Source organism: Cryptomeria japonica, chromosome 10 (assembly GCF_030272615.1).
Source record: "Cryptomeria japonica chromosome 10, Sugi_1.0, whole genome shotgun sequence".
NCBI lineage: Eukaryota > Viridiplantae > Streptophyta > Pinopsida > Cupressales > Cupressaceae > Cryptomeria > Cryptomeria japonica.
The window spans coordinates 739684848-739700062 of record NC_081414.1 but is presented as its reverse complement, the minus strand read 5'-3'; the positions used below and the strand labels follow the sequence as shown (position 1 = coordinate 739700062).

General features: G+C 34.6%; 1 protein-coding gene across 1 annotated transcript; it reads left to right on the top strand.

Moving 5' to 3' along the window:
* The first annotated feature begins 10849 nt into the window (after positions 1–10849).
* On the top strand, positions 10850–12651 carry LOC131047354 (F-box/kelch-repeat protein SKIP6). Its single transcript, XM_057981236.2, has one exon. The coding sequence runs from the start codon at positions 11093–11095 to the stop codon at positions 12140–12142; it is 1050 nt and encodes a 349-aa protein (XP_057837219.2). The 5' UTR covers positions 10850–11092; the 3' UTR covers positions 12143–12651.
* The last annotated feature ends 2564 nt before the right edge of the window (positions 12652–15215 follow it).

Below are 15215 nucleotides of genomic sequence, written 5' to 3'. Positions count from 1 at the left end.
AAATTGCTAAACTTGATGGTTACCGGGTAAGATATGAGAACTTGAAGATGAAAGATAATGAAATAATTGCTACATTTATGGAAAGAGTAAATGAGATTGTCATGGGAATTCAATGTTGTGAAGGATCTCTTAGTGAAGATGAAATAGTTTCTAAAGTCTTGAGAGCCCTACCACCGACTTACAAGATGAAGGCTAATGCAATTAATAAAATGAGAATAATGACAAACACTTCAGTTAACAGAGACATTCTAATTGGGAAATTATCTACTTTTGAGCTTGAAGAATTTGGACCCTCTAGAGCTGCAAAGTCTGAACCTACTTTTCATGCATCATCATCTACCGACAAAAGTGATTGGAAAGCCTTATATGCAAAAGAATTGAAAGATATGAGGAAAGAGGATGAAGAATTTGAGCAACTTGAAGCCTTATTTGCTACAAGAGTACCTAAAGGACTGATATGAAGTAAGTTTGAAGGAAAAGAACCTTTTAAATGTTTTGCATGTAATAAGATTGGTCATTTTGCATCTAGATGTCCTGAAAGGAATGCAAGATTTGAAGAAAGAGTTAATAAATTATTTAAGCCTAATCAGAACAAATATATATTCAAGAAAAAAAAACTATGCTACATAACGAATGGGGAAGGAGTAAGTGATGACTCAGAGGATGAACCGGTAGGAGACTCTGCTAGTGGATTCGACAATGGAAAGGAATGGGTGTTCTATGCTTTAAAGGAAGATGAACCGAAACTGGCTATCAAGAATGAAGAAAAGGCCCTGGCAGCAAAAGTTGAAGACAAGGATGAATGGGTAATTGCTAGTGGATGCTCACATCATATGACTGGAGATAAACAAAAATTTATGTCCCTGCAAGAATACAATGGCGATCAAGTCAGATTTGGGGATGACAAAGCATGTATGATCAAAGGTAAAGGTATTATTTCTCTGGATGACAAGCATAATACTGATAATGTCTATTATGTAGAAGGTTTAAAGCATAGTCTTTTAAGTGTTGTTGAATTGGTGGATAAGGGATTCCAACTTTAGTTCAAAGATAGAAAAAGCAAAATCATTAACAGAACTAGTTTGGAGATTGCAAGCGGTACTCAAACTAGAGGTAATATCTTTCATTTGAACACTGGTAATAAGACATGTTTGATTTCTCATATTGATGAGAGTTGGTTATAGCATAAGAGGTTGTGTCATGTTAATTTTGATTGTATTGTTAAGATCAGTTCAACAAAGGCAGTTAGAGATATACCTAAGATTATAAAGCCTCATAATCCGGTATGTAAGGAATGTCAATTGGGAAAGAAAGTTAGAACTTCTTTTAAGAGCATACATGATAAATCTAATGATGTGCTTGATTTGATTCATATTGACTTATGTGGTCCAACAAGGACCAGAAGTTTTCAAGGTGATCATGGTAATAATTGATGATTATTCTATAATGATGTGCGTGACTTTTCTAAGGGAGAAGTTTGAAGCTTTTGAGAAATTAAAGATCTTTAAAGCAAAGGTGGAAACATAAACTCGAATGAAAATCAAATGTCTAAGATCAGATCAAGGTGGTGAGTTCACATCTCATGAATTTAACAATTTTTGTGAGACAAATGGAATTAGGAGACAATTATCTGCACTTGAGACTCCTCAGCAGAATAGAGTAGTGGAAAGGAAGAATGTAGCAATTTTGGATGCAGCCAGGACCATGATGATGGAAGCCAAATTGCCTCACATCTACTGGAGAGAAGCAGTGAGTACAATAGTCTACACATTCAACAGAGTTCATATCAAAGGTGAAACCAGTAAGACTCCTTATGAATTATGGTTTGGACATACACCTACTGTTAAATATTTCAGAATTTTTGGAAGTAAATGTTATATCAAAAGGGATGATTCAATTGGGAAGTTTGATCCTAGATGTGATGAAGGGATATTTCTTGGATATTCAATTCAGAGAAAAGCATATATATGTTATAACAAAAGATTGTATAAAATTATGGAGAGCGCAAATGTGAAAGTGGATGAGTAATACAAAGATCAATCTATATCATATGACAGAGAACCAACAGTAAAAATGATCATAACTGAATCGAAAATGCCTCAATCGGTACAAGACATTGAGATAGTTACACCAGTACAATCAGAAAATTCAACTATGACTGATGATAAGAATAGTGAACCTGAAGTTTAGAAGACACCAAGGTATGTAAGGTTAAATCATTATGAAGATCAAATCATTGGAGATAGGAACAAGGGAGTTATGACAAGAAGAAGACTGGCAAATGAAGAGGTGTGTCTTATTTCTCAAATTGAACTGGCATATGTTATTTAAGTTTGTAAAGATAAACATTGGTTAAAGGCTATGGAAGATGAATTAGATCAGATAGAGAAGAATGAGACTTGGACTTTAGTTTCGTGACCTAAGAATAAGAATGTTATTGGAACTAAACGGGTTTTTAGAAATAAACTAAATGAGGATGGTCAAGTTGTAAGAAACAAGGCTAGACTGGTTTGTAAAGGATATTCTCAAATGGAAAGAATTGATTATGGTGAGACATTTGCGCCAGTAGCTAGAATTAAAGTTGTTAGACTATTTCTTGCCTATGCAACATACAATAACTATACTTGGTCTATCAAATGGATGTTAAATGTGCATTTTTGAATGGTGAACTCGAGAAAGAAGTTTACATTGAGCAGTCTGAAGGATTTTCACTGACAGATGACAAAGATATGGTTTGTAGGTTAAGGAAAGCATTATATGGATCGAAACAAGCTCCTAGAGCTTGGTATGCAAGGTTGGATAAATATCTTTTGAAGCTTGGTTTTACTAAAGGCAATGCTGACAGTAATTTATATTACAAGATCATTGATGATGATATTATGATTATTGAAGTATTTGTCGATGATATCATTTTTGGAGGTGAAGATAAATTGTGCATGGAATTCTCTAATAATATGAAGAATGAATTTGAAATGTCTATGATTGGTGAGATGCGAATTTTCTTAGGTTTACAAATTACTCAAACTGACAAAGGCATTTTTATCTGTCAAACTAAGTATCTAAGGGAATTGTTGAAGAAGTTTGGTATGGATAATTCCAAACCAGTAAGTACTCCTATGGTGACATGTGATAAATTATCTATCAAAGACACATCTGCACTGGTAAATTTGACAAGGTACAAGTCTATGATTAGTGGCTTGTTATATCTAACTCGGACTAGACCAAATATTATGAATGCAATAAGTATTGTTTCAAGATATCAAAGTAATCCTAAAGAAAATCATGAATGTGTGGTAAAGAGGATATTCCGGTATTTGCAAGGAACAAAAAAATATGGCTTATGGTATTCTAGAGATGATAACTTCACTTTATGTGCATATACAGATTTAGATTGGGCAGGAGATACTGATGACAAGAAGATAAATTCTGGTGGAGCTTTCTTTCTTGGAAAGAAATTGGTTTCATTGATTAGCAAAAAATAGTCACACATTTCTTTATCTACTGCAGAAGCTGAATATGTTGCAGCAACAACTAATTGCACTCAAGTCTTGCAGATGAAGCAAATGTTGAAGGATATCAAGGTAAATTGCAGTGAACCGGTAGTTATCTATTGTGATAACTCTGTAGCTATTGACATATCTAAGAATCCAGTATTTCACTCTAAGACTAAGCACATTTCAATAAAATATAACTTTTTGAAGGAAAAGGTGGAAGAAAAGGAAGTCAAATTGGTTTATGTGAACACTAAAGAGCATATTGCAGACATATTCACTAAACCCATGTTTAAGGAATCATTTGAATATTTGAGAGACGGGTTAGGGGTATCTACCCCTTTGGCAGAAACTTAACTGATGGAGCAGAGCATTAGTCCGATATGCATCATCAACTTTATCCTTTGCTCTGGATTGATGTAGTGGTGCTACTACTCAGGGGGAGTAGTCAGCTTTGAGATTCACAAGATCTTGATATCTATGTCATATCTTTGGCATTGATGTCAAAGGGGAGAGTTATATGTGAAAAATAATGTCATAATATGTCATATGGGAGAGAGATTCAAATCAATTTCAGATTGGACTACACTCCTTAGGGGGAGTTGTTGGGATTTTTCATTTTTTCATTGTTATATCTTCTATGAGAAATGTTTGGCATTTTTTGGCACTTAGATGTTTTCTTTTTCACATCTAGTGTTGCCATCAATGCCAAAGGGGGAGATTGTTGGCAATATGAAGGAATTGATTATGTGTTGCATTGCTGTTTTGTCATTGATATCAACACTAGCTGTTATGATTGGTTACCGACAGACAGATTTTGGTTATCGGTAAAGAACTTGTGTTACCGACAGAAAGGACTATCAGTTGGATACTATCGACATGTTTGGATCAATGGAATATGTTTGGTTTGATGTTTCTGGAGTATGTTTTGGTCATTTGGTATTGACTTGATTATCGGATGCTATCATACACTCTAGTAAGCCTATATCGGTAAGTGTTTAAGGTTTTACCAACAGAGCTTTTACTGAGAAACTTTGATAGGATGCATAAGTGGTGTTGGTGCGGCTTCTAGATGGAATTCAGGATGCAGAAGGTGATCCTTGATCGTGCCTCAACTGATTGGAGACATCACTTTGGCGTGGTGGACCCAAATTAGGTCTGATACCTATCTAGGTTATGGACCGATATCATGTTATGTGTTCTCTACACGTTACCAGGATGATTTATGGATTGGTTAATGTTGTTTTGGTCTAAAGTCGACATGGCATATCATTTTAATATGGATGCATGCAATGATCTTATTGTAATATCTTTTAGGTGGCCAACCTAATTGGTTTAGACCTTAGGGTTTGTATAAATTGATGTAAGATCTCATTGTAGATCATGGTCGTGGTCGTGGAATGAAATGTCATATGCGAAGGTGATTTGGTCGATCATAGGTGATCGAATTAGGTTTATGTAAGAGGTCAAAGGCCTCTGGTATTGAGCTTAACCAGGACTATAATCAGGCATGGTAGATACTATCACTGGCAGTTCATTCTTCTGGATTGTTGTCCAATTATCTTGAGGTGGTTATAACCTCTCTGTAGTTAGTGAGACTCCTTTGTAATGAGCAGTATGCTCTAGGCAGTGTGCCTTCCTGCATGTGCAGGCCCCTTATTGTATCACATACTTTATGCAGAAAGTATCATCTAACTATGGGTAGGCTTCCCACCGTGGTTTTTCCCTTTACCGGGTTTTCCATATAAAAATAATGGTATTATGTGGTATGGTTGCATTGTGTTAATTCTTTGTTTCATTCCTACGTTTTATTGCTTACTGGTATCTGTTTCTGCTATTCCGGTATTCAATGTTTATGTGCTCCAGTTAAAGGTTATAAAGTGGTTTGATTAATATAATCTGTTGACAACTGATTCACCCCCCGTCTCAGTTGTCCACCGGTTATTTTGCATTGTGAAACTTCACCACAAATTTTCTTGGATCAACTCTCAACAACTATAATTGCCAATCAACTTTGTTGGTTACAAACAATCAAGAAATCTTAAGATTCCTTGTTTCCAACTTGCCTATAAGACTCCTAGAAAATCTAATGTCAAAAAGGAGCAATTTAATATTTTAGACATTAAATTAATATGTATTTGTTCAATTTATGGAAATTGCATCGAAACATATAAAATATTAATTGACACCATTTTCCCAAAGATGTCTTATGAACTTGACTTACTAATTTTGGACAATGGGAACTTACAATTTTTAGCAAGTTCTATTTTTAGAAAAAGGGACATAACATTAAGTTATGACTTCTATACAATTGAAATAATTTTAGAAATATATTATCTATTAACTAATAATTCAATTGGTGGTCTCTTATGATCGCTTGTTAAAATAGATCAATAGCTAAAGTTCCTTGGATACATTCCCTAAAATTCTTCCACAAGTGCATTAGTACTCTTGCAAACTTATTTTATAAAGTTGGTAGAAATTATTTATCTTGGCTTGAAGCCCAATTAAAATTCTGGCTCTCCAACCAAGCTTTTGAGTCATTTATAGACAACTATTAATTTTGTTCTTGTATAAATGCTTCACAAAATAGGTGTTAGATGCACCAAAACCTTGTAGATAGATTGAAAAAAGTATCTCAATACCCCATTTCATAACAACAAACCCCACAAATGATACTCATGGGTCTCTCCAAATTTGTATATGGTTCAAAATATTAATGATAGATGGCGTTTATAGTCCACAACTGGTTCATGGTAAACATAGATTGCAAAATAATTGAGTGATCTTTCTTAAGCCTAAGATTTCCCACTTTTGTTGGCATATTATTTATCAAGATCTTCCCATTATATCTTGTTTGATTCAAATATGGGTTGTTAATCCTTATTGTCCCTTATGTAGACATCATGAAACTCTTAAGCTTATTTTTTGGATTTACGCCAAATTTTAGTCTACTTGGAATTGGTTTTGTGACTTCTTTCAACCTCTTAGATTGAAGAATTTTTCATGGTATGTGATTATTTTGGAGGATTGCCCTAGAATTCTTACTAAATTCATCTAGATTTAACACACTTTTAGAGTGAAAATTTTATTAAACTTTTGGGAAAATAGAAATTCAACTCCCTTTTCGAGAGATTCTATTGGTACTTTTTTTTTGTGTAGTATTGAATCCATGGTTTTGTAATGTTCTTATAGAAAAACAAGTGCAAGGTAACAAATTTGCTCTTACAATTGCTCATTTGTAGGTGCTTCTTAACCACTAGTGTAGTGTACCTTGTATAATTGCTAGAGTCCCACTAATCTCTCCCTCCCATTGTCATCAATACCCTTCATGAGGGCATTGGCATGGACATACTTATAATGATAATAGACATGATTCTCATAAAGCTTAGGGTCATAATACTCAAGGTTTGTCTCCACAAACTTGCTTGTCTTTTGTTACTTCATAACCTTTTGATAGAGGTGCTATTAGTTGATTGAACAATGACAAAGTTTCTTCCTTGGATTTGGCTATTTCTCTTAGTAAGAATAAAACTCAACCGCCACCTAGAGAGTAGGTTAATGAAGAAAGTGTCATTATGATTTGGGAGCCAATTATTAATGGCTAGGACCTTCTTAATGGATGAGGCAATCTTAATGACCATGACTTGCCTTCACCTCATAGTATATTTTTAACTCTTTCTATTTAACAATTTAGCCACTTGTTTTTATTTTTTAATATTTCATTTAAGGCTTTGTCATAGGTGGACTTTGGGGTGCAACATCATTCCACCTAAATTTTTTAATTATTAAATATAGTGTAATATACTTGTTTATACAAATAATATACAAGGTATTCATTAAAAATTTTAAAATAAAAACAAAATACAAAAATATAATGTTACAATCATCACCTAAATTTGGTAGTCAATCTTCCTTGTCAAGTCATTTTTTACAATTATTTATTTAGAGTTTTTTTTTCCCATATTCAAACAAAGTTGAATGTAATGAGTAAATAATTAGTAGCAACCAAGGCTAAAATAATAATAATCTAGAACCAAAACATAAACATTGCTTAGAGACAACAAGAAATTAAAAAAGAACACAACAATTGATTACATATAAAACAAAAGAAAAAGTAATTCATTAGAAACTAACATAACCATGAGTAACTACAAACCTACAAAACTAAAAACCACCAAAAAGATCTAATAACACATAAAGAACTAAAAATATAATAGTTTAATATATTTTAACTTACAAACTCCTCATTGCAACGAATCAAAACCTAAACCTACAATGAATCATTATTACTCTCCATTTAAAATTATCCTTCAAATGTAAACTTATATCATTTCTTGTTTGTAGATTTGATTGTGTTTGAACTTTTGAATCAACATTTCAAATTATAGTCTATGAACCATCATCAGAATGAAATATAGAGATTTAAAGACTCCAGTTGTTTAGATTTAACAAAAAAAATCTCCCTCTCATGAAGGAGATTTATTAGTGTAAACAAATTTCTACAATCCATATCAATATCATTTCGTGTTTCTAGATTTGATCGTGTTTGATTTCAAATCAACATTTTGAATCTCTCTCTCTCTCACATACTATATATAATTCAGCCACAAGATTTCATTGGAAATACTCAGATCAGAAATGTGGAAAGAATGCATTCAATGTCACCGATATCAACCTATTGTTAGGAATTCCAATGTTGCTGACAAAAAATCACAGTGTAAAATTGCAGAAGCAATATTTAAAGAAAAAATAGCATATCACTTAAAGCTAATGGAGTTAATATCCTCTTGCATTGGATCATCCTTTCTTACTTCTTCTTGCCCTATTCAAATTTCTTCAATGCATAATCAAATACTAATTGGTTTCAGTGATGCAATTTAATTTTTTTGATCTTCACCTCTTTTCCATTTTTTTATTGATATGAAATCATATCATCCTTGATTGGTGGAGGTAGTGTTACAAAGTGAAAAATCCCTAATTCCTACAGAAGCCATTGGAGACAAGCTTACAATCCTTGGAGGATTTAAATTTTTGGTTGTAAGTAGATGAATAAATTTATATAAGACCTTTGCTTCACATCCACCTGTATCATGTTGTAGAGGAAGCAAAACCATGAGTTGTGGTGAAATCTATGTATACATACATGTAAAGTAAGAAAACTTCGGGTAGAGAACTTTTATTTGCACACATTTTTATTAAAAAGTTAAATATACATTTATGTATCTAGTGTAGTTATGCACTTAAAAGTTAGGTGGTTTTAAATACCTGAAGATGAAGCATCAAATCTTCAAAACCTGCATCTCGCATATCACCAATTATCCCAATCTCCTAATACATAGGATTTCAATAAAAAGTCAGTTAACACATGATCTATTTTATGTTGAAAGTAACAAAAAAATTGTAAATCACAAATATAAATATCTCTTAATATATCACTTGATCTATTGCAACATTGATGCCATTTTCAAGTCCTAACCCTGGAATTGATGTAGTTTCACCAAGAAGACCTTGCCAAAATGATCCTAATGAAAATTTTGTTGTAGGCTCAACTTTAGAATGAACTGAAACATTACGATCTCCTCTTGAGCATTGTGCAGTTGCTTGACCATGGCCTCTTTGTCTACCAACTTGATTAGAAACTTGTTGAGGGAGTGTTGTAGAATTAACTAAAACATTACGATCTCCTCCTGAGCATTTCACAGATGCTTGACCATGGCCTCTCTGCCCATCACTATAATTTTTGATTTGTGTTGACACCTCATTGAGTGGGATCCCATGAAATTTGCTAATAAATTGATATGAATCTAATAGATTCCTAGAGAGATCTATGATCAAATTCCTCAATACATCCATTTAGTTCCGAATTCCTCAAATTCCTCAATACAAATTTTTCATTTACCTAATCGAATATTTTACGTTCACTCATTTAGTAATGAATCATTTTAGTTTTGTGTTCTAAGTAACATAAGTTATTTTAATTAAATTCTTAATTTATAATTTTAATAAAAAATGTACTTAAAAAAAAGAGACAATTACATAATCCATAGTAAAACAAACAACGTGTTTCAATTTCCTAAATTTTAAATTACTAGACACCTTTCCGAGAATTTATATATTTAAGTACATAATTATTATATGAGTAATAAATCCATACTTACTTTAATATTTGAAATTTAAATACTTATTTTATTTCAACTGAAAAAAATTGCTTTTGTTTTTGACAAGATTTTTCATTTACCTGATCAAAGTGTAACAAGTAACAAGTGTACTCAATACAAGCATTCTTTTAAGTTAATCAACTTCTTACCTTGTAAAAAAAAATTTGTGATATAAAAACATTTTGCAATATAGATTTAAAGTAAGGTATTTTCTTTTCAGATTTCACGATTGATTGATTTTTATTGTAAGTAATTACTTTCAATAAAAACAATTTCAATCTTACAATCTTTTTCTGTCCTTCAATATATTACTCAAAAGTATATCTTGCTATCAGCGTAACCATTGCACATCGGCTGTAGCTAATCTGGCCTTAAAAAATCACGATTTCTGCATAACACGAGGGTAAGTCAAAAATTACATATCTCGACCATGTTCGACAGAACTAGCTCCGTCTTTTATTTTTCAGCCGTGTGTATAACATGAAAGTTAGTCAACCGTTTTTGAACTACATTAGCCGCATCTTGCACCTTCCTTTTGATACACATGCTAGTTATATTTTATGACAAAAATTATTGAATACGATACGACCATCAAATTTAGTGCCGGATTGCAATCATGCTTTCTCGATTAATTCAAAAGTGAACTCACCCATTAAAGAATTTGTACTAGGGGAAAGGACCCAATAGTTGAGCATGTACCAATTGTTGTGAGGGTTGTTGATACATTTTGTTCTAAAAATTGAACAAATAAAACCTATTGTTTGAAACAAAAAATATCAATTTTTGTTAGGAAATGTATCAACAGTTGTTAAGAAATGTACCAATAGTTGTTAAGAAATGTACTAATATTGTAAAAAGTAACCAATCAGGTGATGCCATATCAGCGGCACAACTATTGGAGTCTCTTTTGCATGCCTATTGGTCTCACTTTTTTTGGCGCTGTTTTGGACACCTTGACAAAAAACATGCTGATGTGGCACCATATTTGATGATGTGACTATGAAACCTTAGTTATAAGCAGGGGACTTGCCAAGTAAGCTGCTGTAAAAAAATCAGAATGGTTTGAAATTTTCAAGTAAGATTTTGAAAAGTTTGAAATTAAGATGCACAACTACTGGATCCTTTCCCCAAATCAAACTGAGTAGCTTGGGAGGGTCTACCTACTGATTCTCCATGTCGAGGCATAGATGAATAATCGACAGCCTATTAGGTAGTTAGTCTAGATCGAACGCGTAGTAAACGACTCATGCATGGAAAGGAAGATCCCCTCAAGTTTGCAGGTATCAGTAAGAAAATGATTATGGATCTTATCAGTCAATCAAAAAATCTATATGCTTTAACTAAAGAACAAAAAGATCATAACAAAGAAACAAAAACGGTCGCCTAGCTGATTTTCCAATTTAGTTAGGGCATAATTTTGAAAACCTCTGTCGAGAGACGATGGCTGAAGGAGAACTTCTTCCCGGCTTACCGGACGACCTGGCAATTCAGTGTATTGCAAGAGTGCCGACATTCTTCCATTCCACGCTCACCCATGTTTCCAAATCATGGAAATCTCTTCTCCAATCTCCCATCATCTTTACTGTAAGGAAGGCCTTCAATCTGAAGGAGGAACACCTCTTTCTATGTGTGAGAACCGCGGCCTCGACATATCAATGGTGCATCTTGCACCGATATAATTCCCAGACTCTTTGCAGCCCTCTGCCCCAAATGCCCTCGCACCCTATTGGAGCAGCTTGTGCAGTCTCCGACAACAAGCTCTTTATTCTGGGTGGCTCTGTCAATGAAGCTGTATCATCCGCAGTATGGGTATACGACTGTTATACCCACAAATGGAATCCTGCTCCTCGCATGAGAGTTCCCAGAGAATTCAGTGCAGCAGGAACCATTGATGGCAAGATGTATGTAATGGGTGGTTGCCAGGTCAATACCTGGGCAGGTTCCACCTCCTGGGCAGAGGTTTTTGATCCTTCTACAGGGGTCTGGAGTCCCGTGCCAAGCCCTGCTGAGATAAGGGAGAGATGGATGCATGGGAATGCTGTGTTGGAGGGTAAGCTTTTTGCAATGGCTGATAGGGGTGGGGTCGTGTATGATCCGTTGACTTCTACTTGGAATTATGTTTCCACAAGGCTTGACAATGGGTGGAGGGGCAGGGCTGCTGTGGTTGATGGGATTTTGTATTCATATGACTTTTTGGGTAAGATTAGGGGCTATGATCTTGGAAAGGACAGGTGGCTTGAGCTTCAGGGTTTGCAGAAGCAATTGCCCAAGTTTTTGTCAGGGGCCACTTTGGCCAATGTAGGTGGGAGGCTGTATGTCGTGTGGGAGGGGGAAGGTGCAAACAAGCATACTGATTTACTTTGTGCTGCTCTGGATGTGAGGAAGGAGTCAGATGGGAGTCTGAGGGGCACAATTCTTTGGTCTCAGGTTATCTTGAGTAGTCTTCCCAGAGGGACATCCACCATTCAATGCTTGTCTATGACACTATGATCAATTGGGACTGTTTGGAAATTTGTTAATGGTAGTAATGAATTTGGAAGGTCTGGAAGTTGCGATTGTGTTGGGGGAATGACTAATGTGCTGGCTTAATCCCTTCTGAGGCGGGTAGGGTACACAAATTCCCTCTGCTTGGTTTCGACGGCCCTTACACTTTAATGCAAGAATGCACACTGTACCAGCTCCTCAAATCAGGTGCATGTAACTGATTTTACTGAGTTTCATATAGAGAATTCCATGAAGGTGGAACTGCCGACCTTGTGGAACGCACAGACTTGATGTTTGGAACCATTCTCTAATGTCATGAACTCTACTGACCATAAATTGGCTTTCCTTCCGTGGCAAAAACCTATCTATGTATATATTTGTGCATGCAGAAATTGGATTTCCTTGAATTCATGATTAATGAGGACTATAATAATAGTTTTAGTCCTCCCTTACATGGTCTTGTAATTGGCTATTTCGTTATCAATAATGTTAAACATCTGAAATATTGTCGAGGATTATGCATGATAGATAGGATGAAATTAATGAATGGGCGATCATTTTGTTTTTGTTTTGTATACCAGACAACATGCCATTAATTATGAATCAGACTTGATACCGTCAGTGTATTTCTTCTTTGCCATTGCTCATTCTCTTTGTCTCACTCTGTTATCCGGTTCTTTCTAGGGATCTCGCATTATTGATTGGGTAAAAACAATTATTCTAGCTGCAAGAATTAAGCATCATTCTTATTCCCTTCTGGAAGAAATACTTAAACTGCTGAATTTTCTTATGCAGTAAGAGCTTATAAGCTATATGCATTGATTCCTTGAATTATCTTTCACAAAGCATCCTCTAAAAACTGACTTTAACCTGAGTGAGTTCATTCATGTAATAGATTGTCCCTAAAATTTGAAGTGTTGCATCGTGCTCGAAACATTGCAATTTCTTTTGTTAAATGAATACCAGCCACTTTCCAAAATCATTAGAAACAAGGTAAATGCAATGCTTTAGGAGCCATCTGTGAAAATAAATGATAAAATGGTGGATATCCGAATTACATGGTGGTCCCATGTAACTCAACTAGACATTTTTATCGACTGCCAAAAGAGTTAAAATTGGAGTAGGGCTTTCATTCTTGCCTTTGCAGTGTATATTATTCAACCATCTAAATCGGACAGCCTTGCTTTTCTTATTGTCATGCTACCGCTCTGAGAAATTTCCAATCCATTGATAAATCATGCCATCATGCAACTGCTTGAGAAAGATTTTGCTCAGACTAAGAGCACTGAAAAGTTCCAACAATAAAATTTCATGCTATTTATCTCGCTTGAAATCATTGCTCATATCATATTTTTGAAGACTGATTTCTGCTACTATAATATTGACTAATATGTCTTCTGTAGGAGTATTATGTACACGATTTCCAACTTGGCTCGGAAAGCTTTGTCCACACAATTGCTAGCTGGATGCTTATAATGGTCTAGCTACTGCATTCAACTGGATTGCCTAGTTGTACTCTCTGCACAAGCAGTATCATCATGGGTACAATATTACAGAGCATTGGGTTGGCCACAAGCACACATTTAGCATTCGAGAAGCTCACTGACAATGAACGGCAATTTACTAATTTCCCCTACAATTCTACTCGGGAGAAAATAATGCAGATCTCATTTTACCCATGCAGCTGCTACAATAATTAACTTCAAATTGAAGTGATTTTAGAGTGTGTTAGAGTAGTTGAAAGTGAGCTGTTTAGCACAGGCAACTAGAAGGATTAGAACAGGTCACATGACATAAAAGGAATTTTTTACTTAGACATATCAGTGTGGGGAAAACCAACTGAGAGTGATAATTGCACAAGGATTTTTTTACATAAAAGAATTTTTTACATAGAAATATCAGTGTAGGGAAAACCAACGGAAAGTGATAATTGCACAGTTTCCTCTCCTTCCTTCAGCAATGGTTCCAATCCAGACAGCACCAAGAATCATAGTTCTCACACTCTCCACTGTCTCCTATCTTCTGAATGCTGCTTTAGGAAGATGACAGAAGCATATTGTAGGCATCTGTTATGAAAAACTGACTATTCACTCAACATTCATTAGCTCCTACTTTCTATCTCTCTTTCCTTGTTATTGCATAACCTATGGTTCCTCTTACATATTTTGACTGAGTTTTCTGTTTGGAATGGGAAAAACTGCCATAGAGAGCAGGATAGAAGTTGCCATGACACTTTCAATTATTCAATGCCAATAACGTAACTGCCACCCTGATCTAACTGAGTTTTGTTGCACACATCACTCTGATTCTGACAGTTTCTTGAAGTTTAATATTTTTTCTAGATCCTTATTGCTCGGGCATCCTTTAATAATGTTTTAACTTTTTACAATACAAGCTACCATACCAAGGTCACAACTAGCCTCTAAACTAAGCTCTGCCAGTGCTGTAAATGCATAACTGGAAAAAAAATCACAATTATTGCTTCTACAACTATCAGTCAGGTTTATGATAACCTTATTGTGAGCCAGATCATCAGTAAGTTACCTTGTGTTATGTTCATTCATTTGATTAATGAAAGAAGTATTTATATCATAAGCTTCACAGTTTGCTATTTGAATGTGGTCAATACCACTTTTTGACTGGTGACTTAAGTAATTCTGTTGTGCTCAGCCGAGTCATCTGGCATACCTAATTTTCAAGCTTTATATTCTTGAATTCGAGTCTCAGAAAAGGTGCTTCCTCTTACATAGAAAATAACTTTATATTTTTTATGGTTGAATTGACATTATTCTGTTGCTTTTGACATCTCCTTATCTCAATATCAAATTTCTTTGTCAGCTAATTAATAAAATCATAAATATTGATTCTTACTTGATAATTAGGTATAGGGAAAAAATACCTGGAAGGAATAAAAATACCTGGAAGGAATACATCTTTATTTTCTCCTTGAATTATTTAAATCTATCCTTTGCTGAAATTGAATATTGGATTGTGCTTCCATAGGAAAGGAATGTATGCAGTCCTGCAGAATCAATATCTATTGCTAGATTATGCTGGTACTTCAGATATCTTGGGATCT

What these genes read in the sequence shown, in the direction of transcription:
- LOC131047354 (XM_057981236.2), top strand. Translation starts at nt 11,093, where the DNA reads ATGGCTGAAGGAGAACTTCTTCCCGGCTTACCGGACGACCTGGCAATT.